This window comes from Notolepis coatsorum (assembly GCF_963971535.1).
Source record: "Notolepis coatsorum genome assembly, chromosome: 11".
NCBI lineage: Eukaryota > Metazoa > Chordata > Actinopteri > Aulopiformes > Paralepididae > Notolepis > Notolepis coatsorum.
The window spans coordinates 22,518,886-22,539,530 of record NC_140175.1 but is presented as its reverse complement, the minus strand read 5'-3'; the positions used below and the strand labels follow the sequence as shown (position 1 = coordinate 22,539,530).

Here is a 20,645-nt window from a genome sequence, read left to right as displayed (position 1 = left end):
CACGCACACACACAGTACATATAAGAGATAGACTGCATACATAGACACACAAACACACACAGTACATATAACAGTTAAAAGACAGTCCTTTGTGCTGTGGGCATCATCCTCATCCCACTTTGCTCCATTGAAAAGAAGAAGAAAGGCCCGTTGAGTCTCACAAAGGGCCGACGTGGTGGCCGCGGACCAGGAGCCTGGATCATGTCTGGGAACCCGTGTGAAACATTAACAACATCCATGCTGTCACTCAGCCCGCAGTCATTAGGTGTTTCTGGCAAAACGTTAACTGGCCCTGAATCACAATGACATCATTAGCGCAGGAGCTAAATCACTGTCTAGCGCCCCCGCTAATAGATGATGGGAATGCTAAGACTGACAGGTGGCATTAAACGTTATTGTTATCATTTATTTTGCCTACATTAATGCAAGTGACAAATGATCTCATTATATGCGAATGTGCTCGCGTGGGTTGGCCGGGGAGGGCGATGCAAATTTTTTATGTGTGTTTGAGCGCGTGTGCCTGCATTTGAGTACGTGTAATTGAGCGGGAGTGAGTGAGTAAATGTGCATATAGACCAAGGCTGTGTTTTCCGCTCTGTGTATGTGTGTGTGTGTGTGTGTGTGTGTGTGTGTGTGTGTGTGTGTGCGTGCGTGTGCGTCAGTGCCTGAACATGCGTCTTGGGAACAGCTAGTGAGTCCATCTGTGTAGACAGGCACATGTCATGGGATTACGTAACGGCTCAACCTAAAAGTGGCAGTGCGCCGCGTGGCAGAGCGACGGCGCTGTTGTTTGGTCGAAAACGGCACTGAGCCTCTGTCCCCTTCTCTTCTCACATAGAGTCCGTCGCTTTCTGGAGCTCCTCTCCCGATGCAGGCGACTCGGAGTTCAGCCCTCTCACCCCTCGACAAGGTACGGTATAGGGGTCGAATAGAGTAGTCGCTGCCGCGTAGAGACCTGCTGTTGTAGACGAGACAGCATCCCTGCTTTGCTAAGCGCATATGTGATGTGTTACGTGCGTAGAAAACCACTGTGATGCCAAGCCCTCATGTACCGGGTACCAGGCCTGCAATACCTGCACTAACAGTACGATTTGGATGTACTGTAACTGCTGAGTCACAAATAACAAATGTCTTGCCAAAATTTGCCCCCGATTCCAATCAAAGTCCTTTACATCACATTCACATTTAGTCATTTAGCTGACGCTTTTATCCGAAGCGACTTACAGCTCTGTACATCAAGTTAGCAGGAAGGGTACAACTCAAACAGTGTCGAACTTGAGTGCTACTGTACATTCTTGAGTGCATAGTAGTATAGACATCATTTTGCATAGTAGGTAGCAATATATGCAAGGTAGATTACTTAGTGGCTAAGTGGATAATAGTAAAAGACAGTACAAAGGTTAGTTGTTTAAAAATTATTCTGAATTTGATCAATATAGTTCAATTTGAATATTTCCAATCAGGACATCCCTAATTATTGTGATACTTTATCTAGTACAGTATTCATCATCAGTATCATAGGATACAATTGCATTATTGTGACATCACTAGCACATAGTGTTGGTGGTCGGATAAATAATCAAGATGGATCATGAGGGTGAGTGGTATCCTTCATAGCCAGTAGACTAGAGTCCCAATAGACTTGTACAGTATGTACTGTAGACTAGAGTCCCAATAGACTAGTATGTACCATAGACTTGTATGTACCGTAGACTAGTACTGTATGTGCCGTCGACTAGTAGCAGTAGCAGACACACCAGCACTCCCCTAATGGAAACCACTGTTCCAGGTGCTGAAACTCACCTGTCTGAAGGCATGTCACCTGCCCCTACCTCCACCATCACTACACCTGTCAGTCCTCTGGCCCCTCAGGAGGAATCTATGGCACCTGCTGTTACAAGAGAGCCTCTGGCCACACCCACTACATCAGAGGAGGAGTCAGAGGAGTCCACATCTCCAGGACCAATCACTATAGCGTCAGCTGAACTGTCCCAGCCAATCAGTGAACATTCTGACCTGTCCCTGCCAATCAGTGAACATTCTGACCTGTCCCCCAAAATCAATGAACATTCTGACCTGTCCCTGCCAATCAGTGAACATTCTGACCTGTCCCTGCCAATCAATGTACATTCTGAACTGTCCCCCAAAATCAATGTACATTCTGAACTGTCCCCCAAAATCAATGAACGTTCTGAACTGTCCCCCAAAATCAGTGAACATTCGGAACTGTCCCCCAAAATCAATGTACATTCTGAACTGTCCCCCAAAATCAATGAACATTCTGACCTGTCCCCAAAAATCAGTGAACATTCTGACCTGTCCCCCAAAATCAGTGAACATTCTGACCTGTCACCCAAAATCAGTGAACATTCTGACCTGTCCCCCAAAATCAATGTACATTCTGAACTGTCACCCAAAATCCCACCAATCCCTGGAGAATCTGAACCAATCACAGAGGAGGAGTCAGTCCATCAGGCCCAGACAGAGGGCCCGCCCCCCACCCCTACTACTCCGATACCAACCGAAGCGGAGTCGTCGGAGCAGCAAAGTGTTATTGGAAGAGAAGGTAAGCCTGATCACCCAAAGCTCTCAACGCAATGATAGAGTAGCAGCCCCTGGAAAATAGAATTGCTTTACTTCCTAACAACAAGACATGGAAACTGAATAACATGCTCTCGTGCACTATATACATCCTGCTGCTACCGCGGGTTACGCTGCACAACATCAGATCAGGTGTCAGAGGGGCGCTCGTTCAGTTTAGATAATGACACTGAAATCCAGTTACTGTGGGTGAGTGGAGAGTGCACTCGCAAGAAAGAGAGAGAGAGGAGGAGGAGAGAGAGAGAGAGAGAGGAATGGATGGATGGATGGACTGGAGGCAAATGGACTGGAGGCAGATGAGTGTTGGCAGTGGTAGGCTAGTGAAGGTCCTAGTTCAGCGGGGGTGATGTGTGCACAAGGTTCATAGACATTGGCTCCCTGTGGAGCCACTGACACAGGAACAGTATAGAACAGAGAGAGGGGGGAGGAGGGAACAAGAGAAGATAGAGACAGAATCATATTAGCAAAACGAAAACAACAACAACCTCCTCCATTTACTTCATTAGATTGTACATTAGATTGTACAAGAAGACATGGTGGTTAAGTGTCATTAACCACCAGCCCCATTACAAAGACAAAGGCTAGGGTAGATATATATACTGTATAGATAGATAGATAGATAGATAGATAGATAGATAGATAGATAGATAGATAGATAGATAGATAGATAGATAGATAGATAGATAGATAGATAGATAGATAGATAGATAGATAGATAGATAGATAGATAGATAGATAGATAGATAGATAGATAGATAGATAGATAGATAGATAGATAGATAGATAGATAGATAGATAGATAGATAGATAGATAGATAGATAGATAGATAGATAGATAGATAGACAGACAGACAGACAGACAGACAGACAGACAGACAGACAGACAGACAGACAGACAGACAGACAGACAGACAGACAGACAGACAGACAGACAGACAGACAGACAGACAGACAGACAGACAGACAGACAGACAGACAGACAGACAGACAGACAGACAGACAGACAGACAGACAGACAGACAGACAGACAGACAGACAGACAGACAGACAGACAGACAGACAGACAGACAGACAGACAGACAGACAGACAGACAGACAGACAGACAGACAGACAGACAGACAGACAGACAGACAGACAGACAGACAGACAGACAGACAGACAGACAGACAGACAGACAGACAGACAGACAGACAGACAGACAGACAGACAGACAGACAGACAGACAGACAGACAGACAGACAGACAGACAGATAGATAGATAGATAGATAGATAGATAGATAGATAGATAGATAGATAGATAGATAGATAGATAGATAGATAGATAGATAGATAGATAGATAGATAGATAGATAGATCGATAGATCGATCGATCGATCTGAAAACTGTACACTCAGTAGCCTACATAATGCAACACTGTGATTTACACCGTGTCAGTAATGTCATACAATCACGTTCCACGAGGTCAAATCTCAGCGCTGTTTTTGGCGCCGTCACATGGCCAGTGAGGATCTAGGAGCTCCATCACTGTCACGCGCAGCGGCAACACTCAACTCCATCCAGACGCACACACACACACACACACACACAGACACACACACACACACACACACACACACACACACACACACACACACACACACACACACACACACACACACACACACACACACACACACACACACACACACACACACACACACACACACACACACACACACACTCCTCCAACCAGTACAGAGCGCGAGGGGAAACCAGGCCACCCTGGTTCCCAGTGTCTGGTGTCAGACGGGACGAGTTGAAGTGATTGAGATTAATGCCAGGAGCGGAGTGAAGCGCTCTCTCCCTCCAGGCAGTGGCTCAGTGGGTAACTGAGATTAAATGCGTTTATGTTCTCTGTTGTGCTACACCAGCCTCTGAAACACCCCGGTTCCTATTTTCTCCCAAAGAGTGTGTGTACTGTGTACGGTGTGTGTGTGTGTGTGTACTGTGTACGGTGTGTGTACTGTGTACGGTGTGTGTGTGTGTACTGTGTACGGTGTGTGTGTGTGTGTACTGTGTACAGTGTGTGTGTGTACTGTGTACAGTGTGTGTGTGTACTGTGTACGGTGTGTGTGTGTGTGTGTGTGTGTGTGTGTACTGTGTACAGTGTGTGTGTGTGTGTGTGTACTGTGTACGGTGTGTGTGTGTGTGTGTACTGTGTACGGTGTGTGTGTGTGTGTACTGTGTACGGTGTGTGTGTGTGTGTACTGTGTACGGTGTGTGTGTGTGTGTGTGTGTGTGTACTGTGTACGCCAGTGTGTGTGTGTGTGTACTGTGTACGGTGTGTGTGTGTACTGTGTACGGTGTGTGTACGGTGTGTGTGTGTGTGCCCGTGAGCCTGTGAAGGCACGACAGAGACTCGGGCCAGGGAGGGAGGACGGACGGGGGCGGAGTTATATACGCGGCGCGCGCGGAGGTGCGCGGAGGTCATTTTGACGACGATGTAATGATGGCGCGGCGCCAGATGAGTGAATTATTGCGAGAACAGCTGTCGGCGCCCCCCCCCCCCCGTCCCGTCCCGCTGGAGCCCCGAGGAGGGATGAGAGAGAACCAGTGGGCGGGAGCGCGGTAGCCTGGGGGGGAGGGGGAGCTCCACGGGGGAGCGGGATGGCAGCGGCATGACCCCGTATACGCAGCCTGCCTGCCTGCGCGCGCGTTCCTCCAGGGGGAGCGCTGCAGATAGCCCACGCGGTGCAGCAGGCGGCTCCCCGGCGGCCCGCTAATCAGCCATCGTCTCTGGGCGGCGGTGGACGAGGCACAGATATAGTTCATTAGTAGGGCTGTCAAACCATTGTTAATTTTCTCGTTTGTTAATCACACGATATAGGCTGCGATTAATCACATTTAACAGAGATAAAACTAAAAAGACATGGCAAAGTGCATTTCGCTGCTGGCGGGATAAAACCTCATAACTCAATTTTTTTATATTTTTTTTGTGATATAAATCAACTCCGTAGATCATCCTCCATATGTGTGTGTGGGTTTTTACAAAGTTTAAACAATGGGAAAGCATTAAACCGATCATCTGTCTAAACCTCCTAACTCTATTCACCCTCAAATCTGTGTTCGTTTTTTTTCATCTGCTGAAAAGTTGGGTTTTTGGAGTTATGAGGTTTTGTCCCGCCAGCAGCGATTTGTAGGGGCTGCGGTAATTGTGGTACTTTGCCTAGTACAGTATCATAGGATACAATTGTTGTGACATCACTAGCACATAGTTGGTGGTCAGATAAATAATCAAGATGGATCATCTTGGGTGAGTGGTATCCTTCATAGTCAGTAGACTAGAGTCCCAATAGACTAGTATAGACTAGAGAGACCACATCACCCCTGTCCTTGCCTCCCTTCATTGGCTCCCAGTACGCTACAGGATAGATTTTAAGGTTCTCCTATTTGTTTTTAAAGCCCTTAATGGTCACCCACCCCCTCCTACATCTCAGACCTCCTATCCCCCTATTCCAACACCAGGTCCCTCAGGTCAGCCGATCAGAGGCTCCTCTGACAGTCCGGAGGTCTAACCTCAAGCTCAGGGGGGGGGCCGTGCCTTTGCTGTCGCAGCCCCTGCACTGTGGAACAGCATCCCCACCTCCATTAGGCTCGCCCCCTCGATAGATGCCTTCAAATCGAGGCTCAAAACCCACTTCTACCTACTAGCCTTTCCCGTTCACTGACTCATGCCCTGTTTTCCTGTGTTTGCCTGTGTGCCCGCCCATAAAACGGAGTGTGATTGTTGTCAATACTGTATGTATCTATGTGTATCTACCCTCTGTACAGCACTTTGGTTGACACGTGTCATGTTAAATGTGCTATATAAATAAATCTGATTGATTGATTGATTGATTGATTGATTGATAGTATGTACAGTTTCATACACTAGAGTACCAATAGACTAGTATGTACAGTAGACTAGAGTCCCAATAGACTAGTGTGTACAGTTTCATAGACTAGAGTCCCAATAGACTAGTATGTACCATAGACTAGAGTCCCAATAGACTAGTAAGTACCGTAGACTAGAGTCCCAGTATATTCTGTGGACCTTTGGTATACATAGTCTTGTGCTCCGGACCTTTGGTATACTGTACGCGTCTATTCGAAGCCCAAACAATTCGTGCTTCCGCGTTCGAGTTTTGCGCTCTGATTGGCCACTGACCTACGCTATTACGCCCCCCTTATCTACGTCAGTTATCTACGCCACGAATAGACGCTACAGGGCAGCGTGGGGCTCTGAGAGTCACAGGGCAGGTAGTGGCAGGAAGCAGAGAGCCTTGCTACTACTAGCCGCGGAGCTAGTCTCTGTTTCACCTAACACTATTGCTCCGTGATCATAGCCATTCATCTCTAAAGCTAACCACTATTTGTAAAAGCCACAACCACGTTACCATATTTGTAATAATGTAAATCATTGTGTCGTTGTACATATTGTGTATATAACGTTAGTAGCTAACGCATTTGTTATAGTACTGATGCCTTTCAAAGGAATTGCATAAGACTGTGGTGAGGTACCAACATACACTGAAATATTTAGTAAATTAAAATCACACAGGAAAAAAGCAAGGATAACAAATCAATTCAAACACATACAACTTGATTGACAACGGTTGGAGATCAATGTTTTACACTCCGTAATAGAGGGGAACATCTCAAGCGTTAAGGACTGTTGGAGTTCATTCCATGAGCTAGAGGGGCATCATAATGGCATCACACGTGCCAGACTGGGGTATTTTTGTCGGTTTAAACTTAAAAACATCATTGTTTGACATACAGTATCTGAACACCATTTGTCATATCAAGCATGTGCACAATCTCTGTGTCAATGTCGGTAGAATTTGAGTGAAGACTTATGGAGATATAGATGTTAATTGATATTTAGAAAATAGAAAATATTGAGTGATGGAGCGTATAAACGTTTAATCTCATGCAATCGTTTTTTTTATTCATCGCGCTTCATTGAAGTTGAAGAAGTTTGTTGGTCGGCAGTGGCCATTCAGGTGTCATAGCAGCATGGGGTAGGGAGGAGGGGAGGTACAGTACAGGTATGGGCAGGGTAATAGTAGAAAGACATAAATATAGGCAATACAATTATAGTACAAATACACAAGGTACACTAACCCCCCCCCCCCCCATCAGGCCGGTTGGGGTCATATTTACTGGGCAGCACTTGCACACAACTTCCAATCAGTGGGCAAAAAAAAGAACATGTACCATCTCATGGGAATGTGCCCCAACATTTCTGAAGGAGAAGATTAATAATAAACCAGCTCAGAAACAATAGTTTCTCCCTTCGGGGGTTGAACCCCTAACATATGGGTGATCCTTTTTGTAAATATATATTTGTTATCTGATGTAACAATAGCTTTGTTGACAGATGAGTTGACCTTTCTGTTCAGTTCCTTCGTGGGATAGTGATACCACTGCAATAGCAGAAATAGTGCTCGGCTGGCACGTTTTCTGTCCGTGCCCTAGATGGCAAAGCTGGCCAATCAGCAACTCTGGACTTCGTCAGAATATTCTTTTTTTGGAGGGTGAAATAGTTTTTTGGGTGTGGGGAAAAATTACACCTGAAGCAGAGGACCTTGTCTCACTGGTCCTCACTATACTGTAGCCCTAAAACCTGAAGCAGAGGACCATGTCTCACTCTAGCCCTAAAACCTGAAGCAGAGGACCATGTCTCACTCTAGCCCTAAAACCTGAAGCAGAGGACCATGTCTCACTCTAGCCCTAAAACCTGAAGCAGAGGACCTTGTCTCACTCTAGCCCTAAAACCTGAAGCAGAGGACCTTGTCTCACTCTAGCCCTAAAACCTGAAGCAGAAGACCTTGTCTCACTCTAGCCCTAACACCTGAAGCAGAGGACCTTGTCTCACTGTAGCCCTAACACCTGAAGCAGAAGACCTTGTCTCACTGTAGCCCTAAAACCTGAAGCAGAGGACCTTGTCTCACTGTAGCCCTAAAACCTGAAGCAGAGGACCTTGTCTCACTGTAGCCCTAAAACCTGAAGCAGAGGACCTTGTCTCACTAAAGCCCTAAAACCAGAAGCAGAGGACCTTGTCTCACTTATAGCCCTAAAACCTGAAGGTTTTTTGTACAAACATGGTGGAAAGTGGAACAAACAGAGTCAGAGGAAGAAGAAAAAAGGACATTGAGGAATGGAATAAATGCTTCTAGCTGTACGTAGATATTTTGGGAGGCTTTGTGGGTCAGTACAGTAGCAGGGAGAACATTACTACATACTAAGGTATTCTATGTTTGGTTTTTATTTAGCCTACTTCATAATTCTCATATCCCTAGGTAGGTAAAAAAGTATTAACTGAGGCAAACAGCAATTAAGATCGAGCATCGTAATTGTTATTATTATTTGAGCAAAATTTGCCATTACTGTGGCTGGATGAATTTAATTTTATTTAGTTATTTATAAAATGTTATCTATTTTAACACGTTGTCCTTGTGGGGAGTGTCCGGTAGACCAGGGGACAAGTGGGAAGCCTTGGAGACTTAGAACCACTTGATGACCTTCACACCCACATGGCACACGCTGAGAGTATTGTCAACGTAGCCATGTTCTGAACCCTCTCTGGCTCTCTGGCTCTCGTCAGCTCTCCCAGAGTCCAGGGCTGGGGCCCATGGGAGGGGGCGAGCCACCTTCTGAGGCCGAGAGGGAAGAGGAGGTGGAGGAGGTGAAGGAGACGGAGACGGAAGGTGCTGGTGTGTCTTTAGACACTGTAGTGGTAGCGGTGTTACGGTCAAGAGACGTTAATCGGTGTAAGGATGCATCGATACCACGTTTTCACTGGCAAATTGCCAAATACAGATTCCGAGTACAAAACCTTTGTTTAATTTTATGAAAAACCTGACTATGAAAACCTACTATCTGTGATCAGACCAGAAGTGACCGGGAAGGGAGGGGGCGGGGGGTACAAAGGGACAAAGACATCACGGACATCTAAGTGTAGCTTAGGACTTGTAGGACAGCTGGGGAAGCAATGGGATGAGTAGAGAAAAAGAATATGGTGAATAGCATGACCACAGATCTTTATTTTTTATTGTTTATTTATTGGTTTATTTTTATTTAGGTTATATCGTTTTATTGTCTGAAGGGGATGAATTTATATATGTATTTTATTTTTAATTATGTCTATTTTCTTGATTTGTTGAGATTTGAGATTTGCTGTATGTTTTGTTCATAAAAGCCAATACAAATATTATTATAAAAGATTATAATAAATAAATAAATAAATAAATAAATAAATAACCATCGTCCAATAGCTTACTGAGATCCAATCCGGTAGATAATCTTTACTGAACAATCTAGACATGGATTAGGTCATTGGATAATATACTGTATACAATAAATTTTTCGACATTTTGGAAATTGATCGTGCTTCTACTGTACCGGTTACATGTGTCTCTTGGTATAGGGGTGTAGTACTTGTGATATTCTCAGACACCAATACCCTATTTTCGCTTGGTATCTGCACAATATCCAATACCAGAATCGGTGCGTCCCTACTAAATGGCTTTACATAGATCACGTGAAATACACCACAAAACACATCACTTCCCCAATTGTTTCGTCACTGATAAAAAACATCACCCTTGATGGTGACAGAAAGTCACAAACCCTACAAACCCGAGGGAGAGGTTACTGGGACGGGTGACAGGCAGAAAACCACAACCTCATCTGAGACGGAGGGAGCGAAGGAGCGCAGGGAGCATTCAGAGAGAAAGACTAAAGAGAACGGTTTCTGCTTCCTAAATAGTGACAGCAAGGCTTCTGAAAGTGGGTTTTTAGTGAGGAATGATGAGTTTTGTGGTGTGCTGCATGCTAACTCATAGTGAGGATTGACAAGTGCGTTTTGTGGTGTGCTGCCCTCTAACTCCTCTATACAGGGGCATTCCAAAGTAAATAAAGTATGTATCAACCACAGGAAAAAGGTACATAATGTACGTTACGTTATAGCCATAAGTCATATATTATTTTCGTATTGTAGAAGTAATATATTTATTTACGTTTCGTACCGGCGGGAGTAATAAAAAAAAAAGATGCTAACAATGCTTGTGGTGGGGGTGAGTGTGTTCACACTAGAGTAACCAAGCCACCCACCCCGATACAAACACAGCAATACACTCATGATGTTTTAACAAGCAACGTAATAGCAAGTTAGCGTATTAAGCAAGATCGGGCTGCAGAGACACACTTCTGATAGGGTCGCCCCAACCCTAACCCTAACTACACTGTTGCCTTAAACTAACCATAACCTTAACCCTGAGACCGTGCCGATAGGTGATGATTAGTGATGCACCGATGTGAAAATTGTGGCCGATACCGATAACCGATATTAATATTGCTGTTCTGGCCGATACCGATATTTACCGATGTCGATATCTCTGTATAGAAAACACTTTTTTATGATAATCAAATAAAGAGCTATTTTCCAAAACGCATAATTTTTTTACTTTTGTAACTTATTTTCTGAAATGACTGATATTTTGAAACTATTTAAAGCCAAAACATGTAAAAAGAAAAAAAAACATTAAAAAAGAATTTTTTTTTTTATTTTTTTTTAATATCGGCCCTATCTTGATATCGGACCGATACCGATGTGTAAAAAAACGGCCATATCGGCCGATATTATATCGGCGGCCGATATTATATCGGCGGCCGATATATCGTGCATCACTAGTGATGATGATGATGATGATGATGAAAAGCGATGCTGTTTCAGTATCTAAACATAATCCACACAGTGGGCGGTAGGGATCGTCTGGCCGGGGTTCTAGCCCGGCCCGGTCCGGCAGCAGGGTGGCGACCCGTGTCGTGTCGACGGATCAATTTGCAAACTCTCCCTCTTCCGCGGCGCCTCCCCAGATACGCAGAAACCCGAGAGGGGGGGGCCAGGGACACGGGACCACAAGGCACTCTGGGGAAAAAGGAGGACGACAAAGATAGTGACAAGGAGGAGAAGGAGAGAGACAAGAAGAAAGGTAGAGTTTGAATTATGCCATGATGTAGATTAGAAGATTTTTTATTATCTGGTAAGAGAAGAGTGCAGAATAGCTGCTTTTTTCTAGAGTAGAATCCAATAGATTTTCCCCAACCACCCGACTGGCTTCCCACGCTGTAGCATGTTAGATGACCTCTCTTCTGCGTCGATAGAAGCCCATGGGCTGTACCTGAATGAATGAATGAATGAATGAATGAATGAATGAACGAATGAATGAATGAATGAATGAATGAATGAATGAATGAATGAATGAATGAATGAATGAATGAATGAATGAATGAATGAAAAAGTTTATCTTTGAACATGTATTCTCCATATTCCTCCAAACAAATCACAATATCAAGCTCTGTCATACAGAACAATCATAATGAAAAAGAAATTATAAACAAAAAGTCAAGAGCAATGTAGTTAGTTACCTGCTATAGAATAGAATAGTCTTTATTGTCTTTATGTACTTCTTACAATGACATTAATAATTCAAACTTAACCCTTTCACTACCACACTACAAAGGGTTAATACTTTCACTACCACACCACAGAAGGTTAACCCTTTCACTACAGGTTAACAAGGGTTAACCTTCTATAGTGTGGTAGTGAAAGGGTTAACCTTCTATAGTGTGGTAGTGAAAGGGTTAAGGTGCTACACAATAAATCACACTGTACCCAATAAGTTCACAGTAATACAGCTAAAAGTACAGTAGCTATCAGTCAGGATATCAATATGATAAGTATGGATCTATTTCACGTTGTGAGTAGAGGAATATAAATATATTGCACTTAAGTACTTAAGTACTGAGACCCTGACACTGGTAACGTCGAACCGTCCGACTACATGCCAGCTGGACCAGCTACCCTCCCCACTCCTCCAGACCATAGCACCGGACATCCTCCCATTCCTAACTGCAACCATCAACTCCTCACTCAACTCGGGGGTGGTCCCCACCTCCCTAAAACAAGCCAGAGTCACGCCCCTCATAAAAAAACCAACCCTGAACCCCACCGTCATAGCCAACTATCGCCCTGTCTCTCTTCTCTCCTTCCTTTCTAAAACACTTGAACGTGCTGTATCCAACCAACTTACTGCTTATCTCTTACAGAATGACCTCCTAGACCCCAATCAGTCTGGCTTCCGGACTGGCCACTCCACAGAAACGGCCCTCATTGCGGTCACAGAGGCACTTCACTTAGCAAAAGCGAAAGGCCTCTCCTCTGTCCTGATTCTCCTAGATCTATCTGCAGCCTTCGACACAGTCAACCATCAGATCCTCCTCGCGGCCCTCGCAGGAATGGGAGTGGCTGGATCTGCGCTGACATGGCTGACATCATACCTCAATGACCGCTCCTACCAAGTGTCATGGAGAGGGACTCTGTCGGCCACCCGCCCCCTCCGGACGGGTGTCCCCCAGGGCTCGGTCCTAGGACCCCTTCTCTTCTCCCTCTACACTAAATCACTGGGTAACATTATCACATCTCATGGCTTCTCATATCATTGTTATGCCGATGATACTCAACTCTTCCTCTCCTTCCCTCCCTCAGATATCCACGTCTCTGAGCGGATCTCGGCCTGTCTGTCCGACATCTCCGCCTGGATGACGACCAACCACCTCAAACTGAACCTAAGCAAAACAGAATTGCTCCACCTGCCGGCCAAATCCTCCCCCCTGACCGACCTCTCCATCACAGTCGAGAATGCAGCTGTGACCGCGTCGCCGACCGCCAAGAACCTTGGTGTTGTCCTCGACGACCAGTTGAACTTCTCTGCTCACATCGCAGCGACAACCAGAACCTGCAGATTCCTCCTGAGCAACGTCAGAAGGATACGCCCCTTCCTGACAAAAGAAGCCACCCAACTCCTCGTCCAATCAACAGTCATCTCCCGCCTCGACTACTGCAACGCACTGCTAGCTGGCCTCCCGGCCACTGCCACCAAGCCTCTTCAACTCATTCAAAATGCAGCGGCCCGCCTGATCTCAAACCTACCGAAGTCAGCCCATGTCACCCCACTTCTTAGGGACCTGCACTGGCTCCCCATTGCTGCACGTATCCGCTTCAAGGCCCTCGACCTAGCATACCGTGCGGCAAAGGGAACCGCTCCCGCCTACCTCCGGTCAATGGTCTCTAACTACACACCCTCAAGACCCCTACGCTCTGCGTCTTCTGGCCGCCTCAGATCTACTCCTATCCAAGCTCCCGGAGGGTCATCAAAGAGAAGCCGCCTATTCTCAGTCCTTGCCCCACAATGGTGGAATGAACTACCCATCCCAGTTAGGACAGCCGAATCCCGTCCAATCTTTCGCCGTCGACTAAAGACTCACTTCTTCAACCATTATCTGAAATGATATAAAAAAAAAAAAAAAAAAAAAAAAAAAATCTAACCCCGACTAACCTTAATGTCATGCACTTGTCCTAATAAACTAACCTACACTGTAACACGCAACACTTTGATGAACATTGTTACTCAGCTGATAGAGTTATACCCTTCTTGCTGTCTTGTCGCACAGAACTTGTAAGTCGCTTTGGATAAAAGCGTCAGCTAAATGACTAAATGTAAATGTAAATGTAAATGTATTGCACAGTAGTGGGGGAAGAGGAGTAGGGGGTGATATGGATCAATACAATGTTAGAGTTCAGGGTGGTGTAGGGGGTGATATGGATCGATACATGTTAGAGTTCAGGGTGGTTATGGTTCTGGGGAGAGAAACTGACTGATAAGTGTTTGTTCTGGTTCTGATGCTCCGTGTAAAGTGCTGTAGAGCGAGCATAGTGCTGTAGGTCCAGGTAGGCAGTGCAGGCTGAAAGCAGACTCTTTAAACAACGGCTCCTTCATCCCTTAAGGGCTTCTGAACCTCTTGATCTCTGCAGAGCCCCAGGCCAGACAGTTGTTGGGGATCACGTACGATGATCTCAAAGGTAAGAGACCAACACTACGGAGCGGAGTGGGGGGGGGATCCTAGATTTTTTTGGGGGCTCGGATCACTGGATTTAAAAGTCTTTCTATAAAACTATACGTGGATGTTGTTCTTTCCAGTGGTTGGTGGTTTGAGTTGGAAAGAAAACAACTGTGGAGGAATTCTCTTTATTGTTGTGCTTATTGTTTTCTGTGTCTGATCCCCTTCGTCACTGTGTCTGATGTTTTGTGTGGCTCATAGTCATAACCGAGGTGGGTATCCCGACATGCGATACATTATGACGCGAGGCGCGTGCTAACCACTGTTCATCGGGTGAACGACTGTTGACACAATGTTTAACTATTTATTTCCGGTGAAAGACGCTTGTTAGCGAGATATAACATTACTCACAGATTTTCACTCCCAGCTTTAATGACCTAGTTCCTAGTATCCTATGACAGGGACGTTCTCTCTCTCTCTCTCTCTCTCTCTCTCTCTCTCTCTCTCTCTCTCTCTCTCTCTCTCTCCGTGTAACTGTCTTTCCTTGTTATCAATTTTAACAACTATCCATAAAGCCGCATCTTGACTCTTTGCGTTAATTTGCGGAACAATGTCCCGTTCCCTCTCTTGTCTGCCGAGTAATTGGCCATTTATATTTAATTAGGGACCCCCCCCCCCCCCGCTGACAACACAGTCCCCTCAGTGCTGAGAGACGCACTTTAAGGGGCCTCTCTCTCACACCGGCTCCCTTTAAGCCAGCGCATTAATATTTCAGCGTGGCCTCATCAACCAAACAATAATAAAATAATAATGTGACGGCTGATTAAACAGCTAAACTCCGGCTTTTTAATGTGCATTTAAATGCGTATTTGCCTAAACATGGCCGGTAAACGCCTCTCTTTAGAGGACAGCGACGCCTCGCAGGCAGAACACCATCGCAGGCGTCTTCTAACGCTTAATAAAACCTTAATTAGGTACCAACCTCAGCCAAGATAATCAGAGGGAGAATATGACCCCCCCCCACACACACACACACACCACACTCTGCACAGCTGGAATGATACTAGCATTTCATTACTCCCTCTTAAGATTAAATTAAACCAAGGCGTTCTTTCGTTCTCGTATAGTATCAGTGTTCGGCACGTGAGGTTTGAACGTACAAAAACATGTTTAGTACATTGAAATCTGTGGCAGGGTCTTTTTTGCGGGTTGTGGAGAGAGAAGTATGTTTTATTCATGATGAAATTTAAAGTGTTAGTGTGGTTTGGATATGAAGAGTGGGCAAAGAGTGACAGTTGGGAACATCTATGGGGGGATCGACAAGGTCGACTAGGAGAGGCCTGGCGGTGTCTGGGTGTAAAACCGTGAGAAAATACACTCCCATCAAACAAGCCTCTCTAATATTGATAGCAAGAAATCTATAAGAATCCCATATCAGAATGCAGACACGCACATGCATACACACACGCAAACACACACGCACACATAAACACGCACGCACACACACACGCACACATGCACGCACGCACACACACCCACACACAATAAACCGTAGTCAGCTATCTTGGATGGGACCACACCATATACAGTACATCACACACACACCATATACAGTACATCACACACACACCATATACATCACACACACACACCATATACAGTACATCACACACACACCATATACATCACACACACACACCATATACAGTACATCACACACACACCATATACATCACACACACACACACCATATACAGTACATCACACACACACCATATACATCACACACACACACCATATACATCACAAACACAACATATACATCACAAACACACACCATATACATCACAAACACACACCATATACATCACAAATACACACCATATACATCACAAACACACACCATATACATCACAAACACACACCATATACATTACAAACACACACCATATACATCACAAACACACACCATATACATCACAAACACACACCATATACATCACAAACACACACCATATACATCACAAACACAACATATACATCACAAACACACACCATATACATCACACACACACACACACCATACATCACAAACACAACATATACATCACAAACACACACCATATACATCACACACACCATATACATCACACACACACACCATATACATCACACACACACCATATACATCACACACACACCATATACATCACAAACACACCATATACATCACAAACACACACCATATACATCACAAACACACACCATATACATCACACACACACCATATACATCACAAACACACACCATATACATCACAAACACAACATATACATCACAAACACACACCATATACATCACAAACACAACATATACATCACAAACACACACCATATACATCACAAACACAACATATACATCACACACACACCATATACATCACAAACACACACCATATACATCACACACACCATATACATCACAAACACACCATATACATCACAAACACACACCATATACATCACACACACAATATATACATCACACACACACACCATATACATCACACACACCATATACATCACAAACACACCATATACATCACACACACACACCATATACATCACACACACACCATATACATCACAAACACACACCACATACATCACAAACACCATATACATCACAAATACCATATACATCACACACACGACATATACATCACAAACACACCATATACATCACAAACACACACCATATACATCACAAACACACACCATATACATCACAAACACACACCATATACATCACAAACACAACATATACATCACAAACACACACCATATACATCACACACACACCATATACATCACAAACACAACATATACATCACAAACACACACCATATACATCACACACACACACACACCATATACATCACACACACACCATATACATCACAAACACAACATATACATCACAAACACACCATATACATCACAAACACACACCATATACATCACAAACACAACATATACATCACAAACACACACCATATACATCACACACACACACACACCATATACATCACACAAACACACCATATACATCACACACACACACCATATACATCACAAACACACACCATATACATCACACACACACAATATACATCACACACACACCATATACATCACACACACAACATATACATCAACAAACACACACCATATACATCACACACACCATATACATCACAAACACACACCATATACATCACACACACACAACATATACATCACAAACACACCATATACATAACAAACACACCATATACATCACAAACACACACCATATACATCACAAACACACCATATACATCACAAACACACCATATACATCACAAACACACACCATATACATCACACACACCATATACATCACAAACACACACCATATACATCACACACACCATATACATCACAAACACACACCATATACATAACAAACACACCATATACATCACACACACCATATACATCACAAACACACACCATATACATAACAAACACACCATATACATCACACACACCATATACATAACAAACACACCATATACATCACACACACCATATACATCACACATACACCATATACATCACACACACCATATACATCACAAACACAACATATACATCACAAACACACACCATATACATCACACACACACCATATACATCACACACACACCATATACATCACAAACACAACATATACATCACAAACACAACATATACATCACAAACACACACCATATACATCACACACACACCATATACATCACACACACACCATATACATCACAAACACACCATATACATCACACACACACCATATACATCACAAACACAACATATACATCACAAACACACACCATATACATCACAAACACACACCATATACATCACAAACACAACATATACATCACAAACACCATATACATCACACACACACCATATACATCACACACACACCATATACATCACAAACACACACCATATACATCACAAACACACACCATATACATCACACACACAACATATACATCACAAACACACACCATATACATCACACACACACCATATACATCACAAACACACACCATATACATCACACACACACACCATATACATCACAAACACACCATATACATCACAAACACACACCATATACATCACAAACACACACCATATACATCACAAACACACACCATATACATCACACACACCATATACATCACACACACACACCATATACATCACACACACACCATATACATCACACACACACCATATACATCACAAACACAACATATACATCACAAACACACACCATATACATCACAAACACACACCATATACATCACAAACACAACATATACATCACAAACACACCATATACATCACACACACACCATATACATCACAAACACACACCATATACATCACAAACACACACCATATACATCACACACACAACATATACATCACAAACACACACCATATACATCACACACACACCATATACATCACAAACACACACCATATACATCACACACACACACCATATACATCACAAACACACCATATACATCACAAACACACACCATATACATCACAAACACACACCATATACATCACAAACACACACCATATACATCACACACACCATATACATCACACACACACACCATATACATCACAAACACACCATATACATCACACACACACCATATACATCACACACACACCATATACATCACACACACACACACACCATATACTGTACATCACAAACACACACCATATACATCACAAACACACACCATATACATCACACGCGACCAGAACCATACTATAACTGCGATGTCTCTGTTTCTCCCCCCAGACTGCGAGTGCTACGGCCACTCCAACCGCTGCAGTTACATAGAGTACCTGAACATCGTGACGTGTGTCAGCTGCAAGCACAACACCCGGGGCCAGAACTGCGAGCACTGCAGACTGGGATACTTCCGCAACGTGTCCGCGGAGCTGGACGACGAGAGCGTCTGCACAGGTCAGTCTGGGGGAGCCATGCATCGGTCAGTCTGGGGGAGCCATGTATCGGTCAGTCTGGGGGAGCCATGTATCGGTCAGTCTGGGGGAGCCATGTATCGGTCAGTCTGGGGGAGCCATGTATCGGTCAGTCTGGGGGAGCCATGTATCGGTCAGTCTGGGGGAGCCATGTATCGGTCAGTCTGGGGGAGCCATGTATCGGTCAGTCTGGGGGAGCCATGTATCGGTCAGTCTGGGGGAGCCATGCATCGGTCAGTCTCTCCATGGGGTCTGAGGGTCAGTCAGTCAGTTTATCAATGGGGTGTGTGTATGTGTGTGTGTACCGAGGGGTGAATGGTGGACAACATGGTGTTAATAAATACTGTAAATACTCCACATTATTATTGCAACAATACCACAGCAGGTATGTTACTGTGAGATCAGGTATGTTACTGTGAGATCAGGTATTATGTTACTGTGGGATCAGGTGTGTTACTATGAGATCAGGTGTTATGTTACTGTGAGATCAGGTGTGTTACTGTGAGATCAGGTGTGTTACTGTGAGATCAGGTGTGTTACTGTGAGATCAGGTGTGTTACTGTGGGATCAGGTGTGTTACTGTGAGATCAGGTGTGTTACTGTGAGATCAGGTGTGTTACTGTGAGATCAGGTGTGTTACTGTGAGATCAGGTGTTATGTTACTGTGAGATCAGGTGTGTTACTGTGAGATCAGGTGTGTTACTGTGAGATCAGGTGTGTTACTGTGAGATCAGGTGTGTTACTGTGAGATCAGGTGTGTTACTGTGAGATCAGGTGTGTTACTGTGAGATCAGGTATGTTACTGTGAGATCAGGTGTGTTACTGTGAGATCAGGTGTGTTACTGTGAGATCAGGTGTGTTACTGTGAGATCAGGTGTGTTACTGTGAGATCAGGTGTGTTACTGTGAGATCAGGTATGTTACTGTGAGATCAGGTGTGTTACTGTGAGATCAGGTGTGTTACTGTGGGATCAGGTGTGTTACTG

General features: G+C 44.2%; 1 protein-coding gene across 1 annotated transcript in view; it reads left to right on the top strand.

The window, feature by feature from the left end:
- Positions 1-20,645, top strand: part of LOC311237010 (netrin-G2-like) — a gene marked incomplete at its 5' end in the record, with an annotated part of 56,643 nt that overhangs the window by 27,645 nt on the left and 8,353 nt on the right. Inside the window, one exon of the mRNA XM_084324817.1 lies at positions 19,476-19,643. Within this exon, the coding sequence (XP_084180943.1) occupies positions 19,476-19,643 (168 nt within the window). The remainder of the gene's footprint in view (positions 1-19,475; positions 19,644-20,645) is intronic.